This window comes from Mytilus edulis, chromosome 4 (assembly GCF_963676685.1).
Source record: "Mytilus edulis chromosome 4, xbMytEdul2.2, whole genome shotgun sequence".
Lineage (NCBI taxonomy): Eukaryota > Metazoa > Mollusca > Bivalvia > Mytilida > Mytilidae > Mytilus > Mytilus edulis.
This window is the reverse complement of record NC_092347.1, coordinates 72,883,611-72,905,199: the sequence shown is the minus strand read 5'-3', so window position 1 is coordinate 72,905,199 and position 21,589 is coordinate 72,883,611. Positions and strand designations below refer to the sequence as shown.

General features: G+C 31.0%; 1 protein-coding gene across 2 annotated transcripts in view; it reads left to right on the top strand.

The window, feature by feature from the left end:
* LOC139520423 (1-phosphatidylinositol 4,5-bisphosphate phosphodiesterase epsilon-1-like) overlaps positions 1 to 21,589 on the top strand; it is a 153,828-nt gene that overhangs the window by 101,941 nt on the left and 30,298 nt on the right. For both annotated transcript variants that reach the window (XM_071313018.1, XM_071313020.1), the window contains 7 exons: positions 7,798 to 8,163; positions 14,577 to 14,726; positions 15,194 to 15,479; positions 18,083 to 18,339; positions 18,812 to 18,957; positions 19,726 to 19,975; positions 20,471 to 20,628. In XM_071313018.1, the coding sequence (XP_071169119.1) occupies positions 7,798 to 8,163; positions 14,577 to 14,726; positions 15,194 to 15,479; positions 18,083 to 18,339; positions 18,812 to 18,957; positions 19,726 to 19,975; positions 20,471 to 20,628 (1,613 nt within the window). The remainder of the gene's footprint in view (positions 1 to 7,797; positions 8,164 to 14,576; positions 14,727 to 15,193; positions 15,480 to 18,082; positions 18,340 to 18,811; positions 18,958 to 19,725; positions 19,976 to 20,470; positions 20,629 to 21,589) is intronic.

Genomic DNA, 21,589 nt, shown 5'->3' with positions numbered 1-21,589 from the left:
TGGATCTCTATTAATTTTTACCAGAAGGTTCAATAACACTAAAGGAAGGTTGGGATTGATTTTTGGGGTTATGGTCCCAATAGTTTAGTAATTAGGGGCCAAAAAGGGGGCCCAAAATGAGCATTTTTGCAGTTTTCAAACAATAACTTGTGTTTAAGTGTATAAATCTCTCTGAAATTATACCACAAGTTTCCATACCATAAAGGGATGGTTAGTATTGACTTTGGGGGCCTATGTCTGAAAATGTTGAATTAGGGGCAAAAAAAGGGGGAAAAACTAGGCTTTTCTGGTCAATGGACAATAAAGACAATAGGAATTTAAAAGCAGTGTAAGGGAGGTAATTCAAAAACATTTAACATACAATATTGGGTATATTCGGATATACCTCCCTTACACTACTTGTAAATTACGTATAAAGGAATGTCAGGTTTTGGACGAATTGCAAAAAAGGGGGGTGGTAGTAGTTTTCAATATTTTTTTCCAAATTGCTCAAATTCCAAATTTTTTAAAAGATTGAAGAAGAAATCTTTAATTGCACAATATTGTCAGAAACTCATATTATGTCAAAAATTTGATCACAATCCAAATTCAGAGCTGTATCAAGCTTGAATATTGTGTCCAATACTTGCTCCAATTGTTCAGGGTTCGACATATGCGGTCGTATAAAGCTGTGCCCTGCGGAGCACCTGGTTAATATAAGAAGCTGTCCATTTGAATCGATTGATTTGTGTTAAACACACTTTTCAGCACTATAATTTTGTGCTATATCATGGTTGTTATTTTTTATTAGTGGAGGAAGCAAGAGTGCCTGGAGAGAGCCACAATCTTTGGTAGGAAAACTGACAATCATTTAAGATTGGTCCAGTCAATTGAGTGCACCTGTCACATGCACGATTGGACTCACAACCTCAGTGTTGACATGCTAAAGATACATTAGTTAGACTACTTAAACCACTCATCATCATTGATAATTAAAAAAACATGTTGCCATTTGCCAAAAAAAAAAAACATGCTGAAAAAGGTTTTTGTCTTGAATAGTTGAAGTAGCAAGACTTAGATATGCTGTTTTTAGCAGCCATTGGCTTACATGTAGTTGATTATTAGGTCAATAATTGGTATACAGTTTTATGAGCATTGGCACATCTAATTTCTGTTTGGGTCACCACTTCATCAGTCAATGTGTATTAATTGACTTTGAAAAGTTTTCTTAGTTTACATGTACTGATATTTGTGATTATGTCAAGTTATGGGCAACAATCAATCTATTTTCAAGTACTTCTGAAGTCAAATAAGAATTCTTATAATTTCTTTGTATGGAATAAAAGAGATATTGGGGACAAATCAATGAAACAGCAATCTAAAGTCAGAATCAGAGTAAATAAAGACATCTAGAAGTCAACATTTGGCTTTCAGTGATAGTCAAGTGTACATACCATATGTCAAGCTCTTATGTTTGATATCAGTCCAGAAAAGTTATGAAGGTAGATAGAAACAACAAACGATCTGATATTAAAACCAAAGTCCTAAAAAAAAAAAGAAAACAACAAGACAGTATTCCTTTTGGAATTTTGAAAACAAGGATATACAGGTAAATCAATATGTGGCAGTGTATGTGACATTTTTTTTTATACACGGGGCATTATGTTCCAGTCTGTCTGTCTGCCCGTAGAAAGTAGAAAGGTTCTTTTTGATTGATTCTTAGTTTATATATGCCAATACGTGTTTTGATCTAGATATCATGGTTTACAGAACATGGAAATGCATGTGTTTTTTTATGAAATAATCAAATTTTGAGGCAATAATCTATTCATGTTTAGGAAATTATGTTATTTTATCTGTTCAGTACAATACTGTTTTTGCAAATAGAGATTTTTTTGTTTTTTTTTCAATTATGCAAATTGTTACTGAGCCTAATAAGGGGTGATAACTCAAATAATTTAATTTTATAAAGGAATGTACAGTAAAATTTTCTATTCTATATTATCATATGATTATTGCAATACAAAAATATGCATACCTAATTTTGTGATCTTTTTTTGTCCTCTCATATTTTTATGCCCCATTTATGGTTGAGTAGTTTTTGATGAAGTTGAAATCCAATCAACTTGAAAATTAATACACATGTTCCCCTATGATTTGATCTTTCAAATTTTAATGCCAAATTAGAGATTCTATGCCATTTTCACGGTCAACAGAACATAGAAAATGACAGTGGGGATGAGGCATCCGTGTACTTGGGACATATTCTTGTTATTCTTATAACTGCTTTTTTCTTGTATAATCCTTTTATGCCCCATTTATTGGCATTATGTTTTCTGGTCTGTGCATCCATTCCTCCCTCCATTCGTCCGTCTGTTCATTCGTTCGTCTGTCCCACTTCAGGTTAAAGCTTTTGGTCCAGGTAGTTTTTGATGAAGTTGAAGCACAATCAACTTGAAACTTAGTAAACATGTTCCCTATGATATGATCTTTCTAATTTTAATGCCAAATTAGAAATTTTATCTCATTTTCACGGTCCACTGAACATAGAAAATAATGCGGATTGGGCATCTGTGTACTTGGGACACATTCTTGTTAAAAGCTAATTTGGCAATATATGGAAATCTTCTGTCAATTTTTGTTTTTTACCCACATTCTACTCTAGATTTGTACAGTTAAAATACACATCCTTGATTATACCTACCATTATTACCAGTATACAATAAAACCTTAAATATTCAAAATTCTGAAAACCTGTCTGCAGCTGCTTAGACATTATAATGAATCAAATATGTACCTCAATATTCAAAGAGAGATGTAATCCTTATTCTCTTAAATTGTATTTATTCATATATATATATATATATATACATACAGTAATATGAAAAAAAAGTATTTGAAGCTTTGTAAATATCATATAATTATTATTCCCACAAATTCTGAAACCTCTAAGAACTAAGGTATACTTTTTTTTGTGTCAAAATGAATTAAACATTAATATTTTCAAAGGATCAAATCCAAACACATTTGTTCAAATATTGATGTATAAAAGATGTTAGATCTTATATCTCTAACAGTGGTTATTTACCTTTAATATTTTGTAATCAAAAAGTAATATTTCAAATTTTCTGCCTGATTGACCATACCAGATGACCTGTACTTTTTGAGTAGAAATATTGCAATATGCTGCTTTATATATTTTATTGAATTCATTGCACCAGGGAAGATTTAACGTGATTAAACTCATTATGTTTTTGTAAATTACTTTTTACATTAAATAGATTGCTCTTCAATCCAAACATCAAAGAGTCACTGATATTTGCATGATCAGAATAGATCTAATTGTAATATTATAAATTCATTAATTTTTCGTCAAATCATTGTTTTCAAAGTGATCCAAAAGAATTAATGAACTTTTAATTTTGGTTTTCAAAGCAGGGACACTTTACGATGTGCAAACATCCTAATTTTCTCCTGAAGTACCCATGGTAAATAATCAGGAAAAATGACTGCATAAATCTTACCTTAATTGGAGAGTTGTAAATGACCGATAATAAATATTTGGTTAGGATTTCATGTAAATTTACTCGCCATTCGGTAATTGTTTAATAAAGTTCCTGTCAATATTTCCCCGATTAATCAAACGAATTTGAAGGAGTATGAAAACCTGTTGTTTGTAAAATATGCTAATGACGAGTTCCAGGATTTCTTTCTTTATGCTGGAAGTATAAAGTAAATCAGGTTCCAGGATTTCATCATTTATTCACGGATTTAGATGGTTTTGAATTAGTTTATGTGTGGATTATATTGAAGACTAATTCAGTTTTCTAAAATTGTACAACAAAAAGTGTTTTTGCAAAATAATAAGGATTTCTTATCTGAACAGGAATTGTCAACTTTTAAGTTTTCTGGAAAGTTTTCATTGATTGAAACATACATTTGAGAGAAAAATTAACAGGGCAATATATTGTTAATTTTAAAATATATGGAATAAAAAAACACAATTTCAAATGTCTTGAGAAAAACGAGCCATATTAAAAGTTTACGCTTAGATTATAGTTGTTCAAACTTGTAAACAAGAGCATCTATGACCATGAGTTAATTGTAACCTTCACAGGTTCTAAAGGTGTTAAAACAATAAACCCTACGAACTGGATCATTTGTTAATTTTTTTAAGGTCAAGTTTTTTAAAATTAGCTTTGGGTATTAAATGGATAGGGTTATATATTTGGTGATTTATTCGTGTTGGATTTAAACAACCGAAAAAATGTATTTGAGTAAAATTGTCTGATTCTTTGTACATCAATGCTTTATCAGACTGTTTTTACGGATAGAAGATAAAGAAACGTTCCAATACACCAGCTAGGTGTATAGAATTATAATTTGGAATATGATACATTAAATCACATTCATTACCTGAATACTAATAATTCACAAAAGTTTTGAATCTGTCGGAAATTATATTTGCGGTTTGTGACCAGTAAAAATGTTTTAATGTAAAGAGTTAGTACAATATTTACGTATGTTGATTTTATCAAATTATCATTTTTATGAAATCCATAGAAATCGACAGTTTGGGTCACTGGTTTAACTTAACTGCAAATTATTGAAAAAGGAAAATAATCAAAACATAGTACTTATCATGAGGGACAAAAGAGACCGCAAAAATGTACCGATTTAAATGGAAAATTTGTGACAGCTTTATTGGAATAAAACACATGTTTTGATTTTTCGTTTCTTCTGTAGTATCGTACTAATAAATGTAACAGCAGTTAAAAAAACAATTTTTAAGGGACATTGTTATTGTGTTTGATGTCATATCTATTAGATAAAGGATCATTTACAAATGGATTATAAACAGTATAGGATTATACATCTTTAATATAAATCAAAGGATATAACCAAAAATCAACATTATGATCTATTAGCTAGATGGATAAAAAGTATAGATGCGTTCATAGGAAAGATAAAGTACGCAAAAGACAGGTAAGTAAATATGGGTGTATTATTGAAATTTTATTTTAACTTTTTAAAACATTTAGAGATCTTTATAAGTTATCATAGTAAATTGTTTACGTATTCTAAAGATTTGTGAAATAACTCTGCAGTGTTGGGATCATGCCTTGTGTGGAGTGTGAAGATTATTCTTTATTTAATTCAAAGCCTATTTATTAATCCTTTTTTTTTATAATTTTTATTTAATTATCGTTTTGTGCCTGGCTGTCCGTATACTTTTTCTTGGATAGAATTTCAACTATGAACAATTATGCTCTTGCAAAAGGCCACCGCAGCAGACCCCTTAGGGAGTAGTTGTAAAGTTGATCTGATTTGAAGAGAGAAATGATGTACTCTCTTTACGCGAAGCATCAGATTATCTGGTCAATGTATCCCTTCATTGATACCCAACTTCAGCAAGGACTGATGGAACTGGAGATCTCAAAGTAATCAGATTTCTTATAAATACCCCAGTTAACCTTAAGGATCATTTTAAAAAGAAAACGATAATAATGTTTGATTATCTTTGATCTAAAACCACATTAAGATTGAGGTTTTTTCTTTTTATACACTGAACAATTTGTTATGTTTGCTTTATTTTTTGGGGATAGCGAATAGAGGTAAACTACAATTTAGCGAAATTAGGAGAGTTTGATGCAGGTGATAGATATCAAGTCAATATAAGTGTAGCATTTTCATTGTTTTTACTTCTGAAGTAAATGGTGTTTAGAGTTTTATTGATAACTTTTCTCTACATGATAAACACCAGATATCATCGTTTCAAATTAAAAAAATAAGTTAAAAAATAATAGTTTTACATGGTTCATGTCGTTCACATGTAAGTAATCATGTCACATTAATAAAATATACATTTATATTTGACAATTTCCAAACAGTATTTTTTTTAAATTAAAAAAATAGAATTTATGTTCACATAAATTAAAACTATTTATTGTTACGAACAATTAAATGATATTTTATTATAGGCTAAAATTTATTTTTAAAATTATTTTTCTTTGAAGATATGACATATCATCTAAGAACTTATATCGTTAGAAATTTGCTCAATGTTGCATTAATGTTTTAAAAAGAGCATGATTAATCATGTTTCAATAGGGTTTTATTTTACTGGTACATATATTAAGAAATGTACTTTTAATAGGATCTTTGGCTTAGTCTGCACTGTGTATTAGGATAAGTCTATATGTTTTGAAAAGGTAATATTATGTTTATGGTTTTAAGTAAGGATTAGGATTGGTAAGGTGAATTTTGTAATCCAAACAAGTTTATAGATAATTAAGATCAAAGACTTTACTTTCAATAGGGATAAGACTCTGCAATTCAGTATATATCTATTTATTGCATGATTAAACTTAATGTCTGAGCATTTTTCTAAATGCTCTGTGTGGTGCATTGCATGTCAAAAGAAATCAGTCTCTGTGTAATAAATTATACGACAGATGATGAAACACAAATTTCAAAAGTTTGATGCTAGTACTATTCATCTTGTCTGTGTATCTGATCTCCATCTTTATATTACATCTCGATCATCATAAACTACCTATCACATCTCAGCCAAACTTATATCACTTTTTCTCTTTGTAGTGTAGTTTAGGAATCTGCTATTCATTTTCCCATTTTGTGTTTCATAAATGAGAATAATGAAAGAAAAAACCAACATTCAAACAGGGACAAATAACAAACAAATCAGATAGCTTGCTTTTGTACAGCCTCATTTATAGCAATTGATTTTATTTGCTACTTGAACCATACTCATGAGATCTATTTTTTTAGTCACTTATTTAAAATGTTTCTGTTTAAAACAAATAAGTGGTTAATTGATTTTGACCTACAAAGAAAAAATTGATACAAATGAGAATTCATTTTGTTTTTGCCATGGTATTGTAGGTTTTTCTTCAACTTCTGATTGGTTTTTATTGTTTCTTTGCTGTCAATTACCTCGGTTTATTAATGATCTGAATGTTTTTGATTATACAGGTAGAATCTTCCATTTTGATTTTGCTACTTGGTTTGTTAATTCTCATTGTTTCAGATATATTAGATTTGAAGAAATTAATCTTTTAAATACTGTGGATTCATTTATTTTTGTGGGTATCAATTTTTGTGGATTGAGGATTGCATTATGGTGGATATTCGATTTCGTGGATTTTCCAGTCTCTGCAAACAATTTAGCCTTAGTATTATTATACTATATTAAATATGTAATTTGTTGAACATTTGAATTCGGGGTTCACCTGTACCAACTAAACCCAAGAAAATTTGTATCCAACGAATAATAATGAATCTACAGTATATATGTTTTGTTGATTTCAAAAAGTCATAAAACTTGGTATGTAAGGAGCACTGTTACGTTTGCAGCCTGAAATTCAAAGCACTATCACTATTTCCTGCTGAATGTGGAGAATATTAGACTTCTATATATAATAAGGTTAATTATCAAGATTATTCAGTATATACTTCAAAGCAGTGAGTTTCAGTGATTTTTGGAGTAGCAATTTCAGGCTATCAAATTCAGCTGATTTTTCAGTAGATCTGAAGAAGCAGATGGAAAACTATTATGTAACTTTAAAAAATTTCGTTTCTTTGAACTAATTATCATTCATTTTTGATTGTTTGAAATGTGAACTCTCTTGGTTTACCAATATTTTATACATGGGTATTACAGGGTCTGGATAACTACCATTTGCTAGCAAAGATGAAAGAGTCACAAGCAGATTGAAAGACATAAACTTGAAAAACATAAAGAGACTATCTATTTAACAGTTTAATTTATTTTAAATTCAATTTTTTTGTTCTTTTCAGCTTCAGAAATTGGTTGTGAGTGGAGAGCTTCCATGTACCAAAGAGGAAGCAGCTACTTTAGCCAGTATTCAGCTACATATTGAAGAAGCATGGCCCGAAAATGATGCACAAGCAAACATTAAAGAAATTCATCAGAAATTACAATTCAGAATTAACGACCCACAAGAAAATCTACGTCGTAGGAAGGAACTTATACGTAGCAAATGTGCCAGCAGAATAACAAGTACTCGGAGAAGTAAAGGTAGAATCATCCGACAATTGACCTGCATTAGCGACAATGAGGTGGATTCTAACGGTGAAATTGATCTGACCAAGTACCTTCCTCCAGACTTAGTATCCTCCAAAAAGATAGGATGGCTAATACAGGTAATTATAGATATTGACACTCAAAAGCTAAACATTTAAAATCACCGACAAAATGTGTGTAAAAAATAAATTGGTAACGCCTTATCATGTGGCTCAGAATCATGAATGCATTAATCTGTAAAACTTTTAGATCCTAGTTGTTCTTCAACTTCATACTTTATTTGGCCTTTTTTAACATTTTTTCTCAAGTGTCATAGATTAGTCTTTTAATAATAATATTGCTACTGGTGTACAAAATTTTAATCCTGGTATCTTTCACAAACCTTTAATACAAGCCATTGATGGTGCTGGGCTGGTGGCAATAAGAGTTTTTTTTTGTATTTAACTCTAGCAATATAAAGCTGGCAACAACTACTACCTGTACACATTTTTTTTCTTGTATTTTGGTTAAATAACAGAAATCTTATTTAAAAATGACTCCAATTTCACATTGTTATTTCCTTATTGCATTGGGAAAAAAAATGACCAAACATTACTGTTCTTATTCTTAATAATTATGTAAGGTCATTATAATGTATGACATTAAGATTTTAACCACATGTATATAATGTTAAACATAAATAGATTAAGTTGTTCAAGGATAGAATTGATTGTTGTTAATGAATCTATGTTAATTTTACTTCCTGAATATCTTTAAAACAAAACAAATCTATACACTTATATATTAACAATTCTATAATACAATACAATACAATACAATATTTTTATTCTCCCAATTAAAGTATAGTTTACAATAGATTTAAAACAGATTATACATAAAAGAGAAAAAGAAAAAAAATGAAAGAAATTTAGTTCCTATATTCACTGTCATGTTTCAAACCATTTTCCGTATAAAAATGTTAGAAATATATGTTGAAAGCAAACCATATTGATCTTATAAATGGTATAGTAAAACTCATAAAAATGAGAAAAGTCTTATTCATGTATTAAATATTTTTTATTGCAAGCCAGACAAGATTCTCATCAATATAATTATGTTTAAATTTGATGTATTTTTCTTATATATGTGAATTAAAATAAAAGTATATATGCCTGATTCATTGGTACATCGTTACATGAATATTAGATCCTTGACCTTTCAATATGAGTTTTAGCAAAGTACATCTGTACTCCTTTTACATTCAAACATGAATTTCATATGAGGTTCATATAATTTGAATAACTGAAGGAACTTCTATTTTTTACATGAAACATCAGTACCAAAATTTATTTGCTAGAGTTATCAGAGACTTTTCCTTATGGTCCTAAAATTTCTTATTCTCCTATACATATTTTATACTTATTAACTGGGTATAAGGGGAATAGTAAGTTTATTGTCTCTGAGGTACAACTATTGCCCTGATGAATAGCTGAGGGCAATAGTTGTGTCCGAGGGGACAATAAACTTACTTTTCAACAAATATCCAGTCAGTAAGGGATTTATTATATTGAAAAAGACAACAGACAATAGATGTTGAGGCTAAGCCACCTATCGTAATATAAAATACAGAAACACAACCCTACTGTTTCATGTTTATTTCATATATATATACCGGGGTATTCTGAATTCTAAAGCTACGTCTCGCACTGACGTCAACCCTAGGTACAATAGCACTGTGCTTAAACAGCTGTGGGTAACTTAAGTTACCCACAGCCCAAGATGGAGCCGCCTTGCGTCGGTTAGATACTTTTCTTCTATAGAATAACAATACCACGAATGCATCAATTAAACAACTGAATTTAAAAGTTGAATTTATCGTTTAGGGAAACCCCTCAACTGGAAAGGTGATTAAATTCTACAAAATAAACGATCACAGCACGATTTTAAAAAACACTTATGCTGTCCGTAACTTCAAAACAACTTGTCCGTAACTTTTTTCATCATACCAATAGAGATGTCCGTAACTTTCAAAGAATCAACATACGCGGATGTAATGTTTAAACTGATGAAAGAGATTGCATCGAATACATATTCACAAAACAAAGTAGATGTCTAGTATGATATAATTCATTGTATGGATCGAAGACAAAATTGGGAAAATATGAAAAAAATCACGATAAATCCGCAAAACTCAGGTCTCATTTTGTATAACGTCGGGGTACCCGAATCGCCTAGTTCGGAGGGTTGTTTCCGATCATAGCAGATAAACTGTTGAAACATCATTGTTCGTTTTTATTTTTGAACAAGTAGACTACACAAGTATTTTTTACACATACATGTACCATGTATACACTTACTGATTTTCTGCCAGCAACGACAAGGATAGCGTGAATCCGAGATTTTGGAGTGAAACCCAAATTGCCCAGGCATGCAGTGGATAGACTATACGAGACTCAAGTGCACAAACTTTTTCCGTCTTTTTGAAAAAGCCAAAAACACTTTTCTCTCATCCCCACAAAAACAAATCCCATCAGCATTGACAGTAAAATAAAAGGGGTGTCAATCTGGACACACCGGGACGTTGCACACGGTGATATTGCTGCACCCTGGCCAAGATTTACAGTAAATGGGAAAACTTTTAAAAAAAAAAGGACATTTTGTATAAATGAATAAACCTAGTTTTACAGCTAGCTGCATATTTCATTTGTATGCAAGTTGCATTAAATCTCATTAAACTGAATAAAACTAAAAGACACAATAGGTAAAAGTCAGTGACAATAAAAGGAAAAGAGCAGTCAACATAGTGTAACAATTCGACATAGTATATAAAAATATAAATAACTACGTAGGACAACAGGGTAATTTAATAGTCTAACAACCCCTGATAACATACAAAGAGAGAAAAAAAAAACATACTAGGAAACATATTCAAAAAATCATAACACTATAACTAACTGGTGGGATGTATAAATACCGAGCCGCGTCAAAGAGTATTCATCAAAATACACATAGAAAGAAACAGAGGTGAAGGTAAACCGCAAACATATAATTAAACTCAAAAGATTAAAGAGTATGGAAAAGCCTTGGTCTGACAAGCGAAAAAATGTCGATAAGACGCACATCAGTAAATAAAAGTTCAAACCATAACCAGGATGGAGTACCACAAACCCCACATAGAACTTCTGTGGTGTAAGTATGATGCGTTAATAAAATCGCATTTGGTGGTGAATGAGTAGTATAAACGGCCGCGAAGGTTACAAATATGATGTTAATTGTCTTCTAATTGTTGAAATTATAATTCTTAAAAAAATTTAAATCAAAAGTTACCCACATCTAAAAATAAAGTTACGGACAGTATGCTTAGTTTCGATAAAAAGGTTACGGACATCTTATGCATTTTTTAAAGTTGACCTTGCGCTTTAGTGAACTCTATATTAACAAATTTATGGTAATTGTTAGTCATTTCTTTATTCAATAATCCTCTAAATATTTACATTCTGCATGAAAAACGTCGCAAAAGGTACATTTTGTATGAATTAAATATCAACAAGTTTAGAGTCTGCCATCTTGGGCTGTGGGTAACTTAAGTTACCCACAGCCGTTTAAGCACAGTGAATAGATTAAACGTGACGTTGTTACTCCAGCTGTATTTTTAACAAAATATCCAAACCCATAGCTGCATTTGAAATTTCCTGAAATATAAGATGCTTGCGACCAAACAGTTTCACGGAGGTCAAATAGTTGGAAATTATTGACTGGTTAAATTGTTTGACACTTGCAATTTGTAAAATAGTGAAAATATTGTTTACTTATTTTATATAGAAAATAATAATTGAGGTATAATAAATTCAAATGTTAACCTGTTGAACACTTTCATATTTTCATATGCATAATGGAAAATATAGGTTTTCTGCAAATGGAAAATGATGTGTAAGAGATTTTTTTAAAGCACAAGGCAAATTAGAGAGTATGTATGATGCATTTAGATTTTTAAACTTTTATTTTTTAGGAGATTTCAGATCAATATCTTTTAAATTTCTCTTCAATTGTCAATGTGAAAATTTACCTATAAAATAAACAAAATTTTAGTTATCATTCTGTTTAATCCAAGCAAACTTGTGATAAAACTAGTAACTGACCAAGTTATTTGAAAAAAATCTTGAACTTGTTAACTGATATGGTCAGAGGTTAATTACTGAAAATGGACTTTAATTATGCATTCCATTATGTAAGTACACATTAAAGAGGAAAGGGAGATGTGGCATGTACATCAATATGACACAAAGTAAACACCAAATGACATCTCGGTAAACATAGTCTTCATCAAATGACAAGTATCTTCAATATATGTAAAGCTCTATAAATAGGCACAACTTCAAAAATTTTTTGAATAAATTTATCAGAGACTTTCAAAGATCTGCCATAAACACAAGTTCCATAAATGACAAATACCATTATTATAATAATAAGAAGATGTGGTATGATTATCAATTAAACAACTATCCACCAAAGTTCAAATGAAGTGAAGTCGTAGGCAATTATATGCAACCATACATCCTTCAACATTTTATTGCTGTTCTTCATATTAAAGTTCTGTAAGAAAGATTTAAAATGTAGCTGTGAGTTAGGTGTAAATAAATATTTTATTGATGATAGTCCTTTTCAGATGAAACTTATCTGTCTTGTATAAATATGCTATATTAAAGGCCTTTTGTTAATATATACTTTTTTCATCTATTCTTTGAAAGTATAAGATATTATCTGTGATTTTTATAATTCCCCTACTTTTTGTCTGTCCCTGAAACTACAACAGTGTTTTCCGTAATGCTTTTCTCAAGTTGAGTTTAAACATATCTTATTTGCTAAATTACTTATTTGTGTAGCACAACCATGTGTATTTTTTGGGGTCAGTGTTAAAGGATGTAAATGATTTTTCTATGATGACTTTATATATACTGTTCAAAAGAGAAAATACCAACTATCTTAAAATGTCTTTTGAAAGATACTGTTTAGTTATAAGATAGATATCAATTCAAAATCACAGTACATTTTGATAAGTTAGTGCTTGAAAATATTGGAGTACTACCTGTATTTAGATCACATTTTAGTTTTGTTGTGAATAACAATATAGTTATCTATGAAAATGATTTTATAAAATGCTTAGTTAAGGCAAGGACAGAATACTATGTTAGTTTTTGGTTGTTAAGATGGATCAGAGCATATAAGTCGCCAATCTAATCTGAATCACCAATCTTTTTGTACCTGGTCATAAACATTCAAATGACTACAGAAGCTTTTGAAATGACCATAGAGAGGTTTACATTGGAAATCAGATATCCCCTTCAAATACAGCTTTTGTCTAATATTGTAAAATTGAAAAAGATTTAAAAAAAAAAAACCAAGAAAAAAGCAAATTTGGAAGCCCTCACACTATGACCTCTTTTTATACGACCAACCAAATTTTTTTGGTATGATGTTGTCTATGTGGTCGTCTGTGTCGTCGTTGTTGTCAGAAGACAGGTTTGGTGTCCGGACAATAACTTTAGTTTAAGTGAATAGATCTCTATGAAATAATTCTAATAAGAAGGTTCAATACCATAAAAGGAAGCTTGGGATGGATTTTGGGTGTTATGGTCCCAAAGGTTTAGGAATAAGGGTCCAAAAAAGGGGTCCAAATAAGCATTTTTTTAGTTACCAGTCAATAACTTATGTTTAAGTGTATAAATCTCTCTAAAATTATACCACAAGTTTCCATACTGAAAAGAGATGCTTATACGCATGGCTGAAATCATTTAGCAATAAGGGGCAAAAAAGGGGGAAAAACAAGGGTTTTTCCAGTCAAAGGACTATTTAAACAATTTAAAAACGAAGTAATCCAAGAATACACTTTTATTACTGTTATATATATGTTTGATTACCTTCAATGCACTGCTTGAAATTATGTACATGTATTAAGAAATAATGATTGTCTTAAGATGATTAACTGTAAATTTATTTTTAGAAGTTGCTATTAATTAATATTAATTTTAAGCATGATTGTATGTCATTTTATATTTTAATATTTTATGATGTATTTAAATGAGTAGTTATTGTTGCTTACTCCATTAGAAATTTGAATTGAGATTATTTTTGGAATAAGGGAAAGGGGGATGTGAAAAAAATGGGTTTCATTTTTTCTCATTTCAAATTTCAGAAATTAAAAAGAAAATTTCTTCAAATATTTTTTTTGAAGGGATTAATATTCAACACCAAAGTGTATTGCTCAAAACCAAAAAAAAAAAAAAAGTTCATTAGACCGCATTCATTCTATGTCAGAAACCTATGCTGTGTCAACTATTTAATCACAATCCAGATTCAAAGCTGTATCAAGCTTGAATGTTGTGTCCAACTTGCCCCAACTGTTCAGGGTTCAACCTCTGTGGTTGTATAAAGCTGCACCCTGCAGAGCACCTGGTTTCCTCTTGTAACTCATTGACACCTCCTAACCCAATTCCTCAGATACTAATTGTCAGAACCCTTTCTTACATACGTAGTGTTTTGGTTTTTTTTGCAGGAAAAACAGAAGAAGTTATGGCACACACCTCATTATGATAGTGAAATCAAGTTAAAACAGCACTATATAAAGATATGTAAAAATTTACCTGCTCATGGCTGTAAACTTTACCAAGTCAAAGAATTACTCAGAGGAAATGCTCAGAAAAAGGTAACTTTGATTTGAAAATGGTTTTCAAAAAGGCCTGATATGATACAAGATTTTAAGGTATAGTCTTTTTAAAATGACCTCATTCACATTCATAATTTAGGATTTGATGACAGAAAGATTAGATTTTAAGGAACATGTGCTTTGGAAATGAATTGGGTTAAGTAAATATTCTTTATGTAAGTTTGTAACAGAAAGGAGGATATATGAAAATGCGTCTTGATTTCAAAGTTCAAAGTTCAAAAAGTATTTTAAATCTTGCAAAAGACCTTCTTCAAACCCCAGTGGCAGTATTTAAATCTTTGAATTTTGTCTTCAATACATATTTGCATGGGGACTGTTTGTATTTATTGGAAAATTTAAATTTCTGTAAATTATAAATCAGTTGCAAGTTTCCTTTAAACAAAGAAAACATTCATTTGTTTCTCTGTAATGATATGAATAACAAAACAAAAGTTTCAATATTACAGATTACAAGAATGTTTGGGGTTGGCACTGACAGAGTTGTCCTTCTTGACAACAAATCCAAAATTTTGGCCAAGTCTCATAGTATTAAAGAGTTACAAGATTTTAATCCAGGCAGTGGAAAGTATCATGATGGACTGGACTTAGAATTCAGGGGAAGTAAGCCATGGAATCTTACTATGTCCTCACTAGAAAATCTGAAGTCTGTGACAGCCGTATTATGGGATGCCTTAGACATGGATGGTAGATATCTTAATAATGGGACTTTACGTAGAGATAGTTTTGACTTTGGTAAGTCCTATAAAAAAGGGTTGGTTAGTTTAAATGAATTCACTGGACAATGTCAACCAAGAGTTATAGTTTTTCAGGAATTATTTAGGTCTTAGATAGAAGCTGTATTATAACTGCAAAAGTGTTTTTGCTATAATTATTCCATATCAAAGAAAACAAATGCTAAGTAATTAGAATCTACAGAAGAAAAAGAAATTTATTATTGAACCAAGGAAATTGATGCTGCAGACTTGAATGAATTCACAGCATTGAAATCAACCAAAGGGAACAGTGAGTTTGCTGAGAAATCCTCATAAACAATAGATACTTGTTTAGTCTTCTTCAGGAAGAGATTTACAGCGATTCCATTGAGAGTTTAGGCAAAAGTGATAAGGTGTTAGCTTACTTGCTAGTTAAACTGTGAAGTCATTATTTTGTGAGGTAAATGACCCTCCTTTAGAAGTAGACTAGTCCGACAAATAACCAGTCTATCTGTCTGTAGGACTAGGCTACTTCAAAAGAAGGGTAGTATACCTTACCTAATAATGACTTCACGGTTCAGCTAGCAAGCAAGCTAACAAGAGATATTACCTTTACCTACACACCGAATGGAAAAGGCTGTAAAAACAACAGAGATCTGATCTAAAAAAAAATCCAATTTTTGGCAGAACAAAGAAGTGCTAGAATAAGAATTCAGGGGGTGTAAAATAACATCAAAATTGATATGAATAAGAAAAAGAAATGTCCTGATGCAACATCACAAGGTTCAACATCTGTCATCATGGACATACACTTTTAACCCATATGATTCATAAAATCTGAAATAGAGTCAAATTTCTTTAAAACCACTTCATTACCATTCAGTAAAGTTAAAATAAGATAAAACAACAAAAATTTTCAGTTTTGACCTTTAGAGATAAATCTGTAGTGTTCAATCAGTCAACAAAGATTTATAAAGAGTCTTGTCCACAATAGGAATCTTAATGTCTTAATTAAGTTCTTAGAGTTAAAACATTTATTTATTGTACTTGAGAAGTAAAGAGATCATAAAAGCTAATAGGATTGTAACCACTTGACTAGGGCACAAGTGTGTTTGAATATTTTATGATATCATATTGTACATATTTGTATTATGATATTAAATTGTATAGCTTATCTTCACACTTTTGTTTTGGTTTTCACATACTTTCTTGTTCAAACACATATAAAACTGAAGTTTTTTTTACAATATTTATTTACCTACGTGACTTTAACTTTAAATAAAGCCAATTTACATTTTAAAATTATGATTTAATGTTTAATAAATCTTTTTAAAAAAAATGTTGCAAAATGTAAGTAAATATATGTGTCATGATTCCTCTTGAAAGAGTTTGTTGTTTTTGGAAATTGCAAAGTCAAGTTGTTCAGAACAACTCTTATGCACAGTCTGGTTCAACAGTAAAAAATTAGGAAAAAGAGTCAAAGTGGGCAATGAAAATAGAAAAATGAAATGATTTAATACTTATAGCTTCTGGAAATATAGATATTGCTGCTTTTCATCTAATAACAGATATTTAAGTGAAGATAAATGTCTTTTAGCTACCACCCCTTAACACACAAACACATTCACAAACTAGGAAAGTACTGTACAATTGCAAAGGTTAATAATGGTAAAATAAAGACTATCATTTCACTAATTTTGTAAATGTAAACCACTTGATGCTGCCCTGAACTATAACAGAGTGGATGTGTCATAGCGTTTAACCTTAATACAGACACATTTTTACTTACCATAGATGGACCCTTCTTTCTTTGTTTTTTATTTATCCTAAGATTTTTAAATGAAAAACAGTCATATGTATACAATAACTGTTTATCTTTCCAAGGCACCCTGTTTCACCTTTGGTTTTTGGGATATATATGTTGCTCATGTTAAGTTTTCTTTGCAATGCTTTGGTGTAATCATTGTTTGTTTTTGCCTCTTGGATTTCTTCCATCTTTTGCCAATGTTTCTAACATTGTTTGAATATGTTTAAAGAAAAAAACGTAAAACATGTGTCATATGCTCTACATGTATGTTAGTAGCTAGCTTTGTAAAATTGTTAGACAATGATTCATAAATAAACCAATTCTGGTCACCTAAAACATGTTTCTTTCATCCTTAAATCCATACTAGAAACTGACAATAAGATTAATTGCATTGAATTTGATACATTTCTGTCAATAGTTTGGTCTTCATTTTGTGTCACATTACCATTCATTCAGAAAGTTGTATTTTCTGTTATTATATACATGATATAGTAATATTGACTTGACCATTATCAAGGAAAATATTGAACGGGCCTGTCTTACTTTTATTGATACTCCATGGAACAAATTTTCTGTTATCCATCCATCCAACAGGCTTGTTACCTAGAAAATCCTTCATGTATTATTATTGGTGAGATACAAATTTTCATGGATTCATTGGTATATGTGTACCACAAATTTTAATGTGCATCAAAATATAAATTTTCTATAGGCTTGTATGCAGAATATGGATACATTTTCCTCAATGTAAAAAAACTGGTACCCCAACAAAATAAATGAAATTTAAGATGAGTTGCCATAAAATCAATAAAAGTAGAATATTGTTTTTGTTTCAGATTTTCATTGTAAACCTTCACTTTTACGACCAGCCATCCATGGAGGATCTCGGTACTCCAAGGAATTAGAACATCTCAGAAAGAGGCTACACTTCCCAGAAGAAGTTGCTATCATGTTAACAAATGTTGAACATGGATTGTTTAACAGTATTTTACCATCACACTACATACGACAGGTTACTACTGACCTGACACGAGGATCAGTTGTGAACAGGAAGAACTCCAGTGTTGAAGATCTCATACAGAGATTTAATGAGGTCAGATAATAATACATAATTTTGAGTTTTATTTTATGTTGGGTTTCACTCATAATGGGAGTCCTAGAAGACGTAGTTTACATCTTGGTTGTGTTGATATTCACTGTTTTACTGTCATATCAAGTGCATTTAAAAGAGAAGCAAGAGATATCCAAGTGGAATTTAGACTCATAAATCAAAAACAAACTGACATTTGCTATTGCAAAAAACGAAAAACTACAACAATACATAAAACACAACAACAACAAAAAAACAAAGACTGAGCAACAGGAACGCCACCACAAACAAGGGAGGATCTCTGGTGCTCATCCTGCTCCTCATGGACATTAAAAAGTTCAACTGAGACAAAATTTATGTGGAACGGCCAACTGCCAGCAAAGAAAAATAAGAGGCATGCTAAACAAATTGAAAGTATCCATTCAATGCTACTTCATCATTAAAACATAAAATAATTCATAATTGTTTATTTTAGGTTAGTTCCTGGGTCACACAACTGATCATTACCCAACCTACATTTGAGAACAGAAAAGCTATTTTGTCATGTATCCTCAGACTTGCCTTCTATTGTTGGTGTATTGGTAACTTTAACACAACCATGGAAATTGTGGCCGGACTCAAGTAAGTTTTCAAAATGTTGACCTGAAGTCTAAGGGAAATAGGGGCCTATGCAAATCTCAATGATGAATATTCAGTGAACAATTGGAGAAGAATCCAATCTATAAACACGATTAAGACACATGCATTTAACAGGCAGTATTGAAAACTTAAACTTTTATGTGTCTGGTACTTTGACTTGTAATTTTGTTATTCTGAATTGAATACTTGATACTATTAAGCCTCACATGATTCACCTCGAAAATGTGTTGAGTGGATAAATATAGATTCTACCACTGCATCAAGTGTGATACGATATTTATCCACTCCAGACAGTTAAATTTTAAATAGTTAAAATTCAACTGTTGAGAGTGGAGAAATATCGTATTACACGAGATTTGGTGGTAGAATCAGTTTCTCTAATGATTTTTATGCAGTATGCAGGCAAACTTATTCCTTCTTCTGAAAAGATGTGTTCCTTTTATGTGACGTCATCAGGCATGGTCACCTTTTTTTTTATGATGTCACAGTAGGAAATTCAGAAGAAAAGCAAGAAAATTTGACGTCATAATCGAATTTCGACCAATAAATATCTGAAATCAAACGAACCACACGTTGATTAAATAAAAATAATCAACAGGTCAGGAAAATTATAAATCGGCTAAGAATTAGAGAAATACATTTATCAAAATCAATGCGATATTGCTATACAATCATTATATTTAATGCTGATTCTATATTCTGTAACCTCAGGCAGTGAGACAAGTTTTTGATTTTTACATTTTATTTCAGATCAGAAAAACTGAGGCCCTTTTGGTTGTCTATACCCGAAGAAGACTTGTCTACTCTTCATTTCTTAGTCTCTGCTTTGTTGACCAGACAAATGACCAATGAATACAAAGAAGCTCTCAGTAGATCTCTTGATATCCCAGAATGCAAAGTTGTACCTTTTTTCGGAGGATTTTTGAGAGATTTACGTGCATTGTTTATTACACTTCCAAGTGTGATTGTGTTGCCTGCTGAAGAAAACCAGTCCCTAGAGGTATGATACAACTTGTTGACCTACATATCAATTTTATGTTCATTTAATTTTTTTCATGAAAAATGAACTTGCATATTACTCTTTTTTCCTTTTATATAAAAATATGAAGAGTAGTATGAATGCCAATGAGACAGTTACATAAACAGTCCTATTTTTTCAGCACCTGATTCACATTTTGACAATCAATGCCTTTTCAGTGATGCTCAAGGCCAAAATATTTAAAAATCCAAAGCTTATTAAAAATTTGAAGTTCTGTAAACAAACAAAAAAGGACCAAAAACTGATATTTGAGGCTCCTGCTCTGTTGGGCAGTCATTATGCTTTTATCTAATAAGCTTGTACAATGAATCTTGAAAATCCAATCTCTGGCAGAGGTCAGAAGCTTAGTTTCATTGATGTACCCGTATAACCCACACTTCTTCAGATTGTCTGCTAGACGGTCAACTTCCATCAATATTTACATGTACAATGATATTATCATTTGTTTTTTAACAGTTTATATCTGACTACAATGGGGAAGATAGATTCATGACAAGAATTGGAGTTGGAGGTCTACTGAATATGGATAAGCTAAAACAAGCTCATATTGTTTTAAGTGATATAGCTTTATTTCATAGCCATGGTCAGCGGAGACGAGAAGAAGACTGCCAGAGGTAATCATTAAATATAAATTTATAAGGGATAGCACTTGGACCTACTTTAATTTTTTTCTCGCACAATAATTCAGTGTTAGTTTTAATTTCACTAATGGCTAACAGCTTCTCCCAAAAATGGTTCAGAGTTCTGAAAATTTTTGTTAAAAAATGTTCAATAAAAAAATATGATTTCTGCTTGACAGCAAAGCTATCAGCCTCAATAGAATAAATGATCAAAAGATTAAGGGTTCTTAAAAATGCCAGACACCAAAGAGATAAGAGGGATGGCTAGATAGCATCAGGTATTTATTGTTCTACATAAGGGAGATAATCACTGAGAATATTGAATTATTGGTAAAAACTCATAAATGATCACATAAGGTGGTACCTAACACTACAGGGAGATAACTCTGTAAAGTCAGCTGAACTTTTTAATTACGTTGTGATGTAAATGGAATATTAAGCTTCTCAATGCATACCTGTCAACTGACCCGTATTCTGCGGGTGTGACCCGAGATTTTCACAATTCTGAGGGATCACCCGGAACACCCGCCGGGTCATTGAAATAACCCGTGAATTCCGAAAATGACCCGATATCACCCGTATTTCTTAGCCTTGAGATTGATTTCATAAGTAATATTCCTTTGAAATACCGGCAAATTCGTAATTCATCCATGAACAGGAAGTTTATCTAGCTATGTAAACTGTCAAATTAAGTGACCCATTAAGTGCATGGCTTCACTTGACAGCTTTGGTGTCAAACACACTATTAATTGACACCAATTACCTTAGCTTTAGGTCGTAAATAAATTGCCCTGTTGTTTTACAAACATATTTCAACTAAGAGTTACTTCCCCTTATTTGTCACCATTCAAAATTATTCCTTATATTTACGTTTTATGGGTGGAAAAGATTAAATCATGAAAATATAAAATTCAAATACATATTGAAAAATAACTTTTCATTATTTTTATACCTT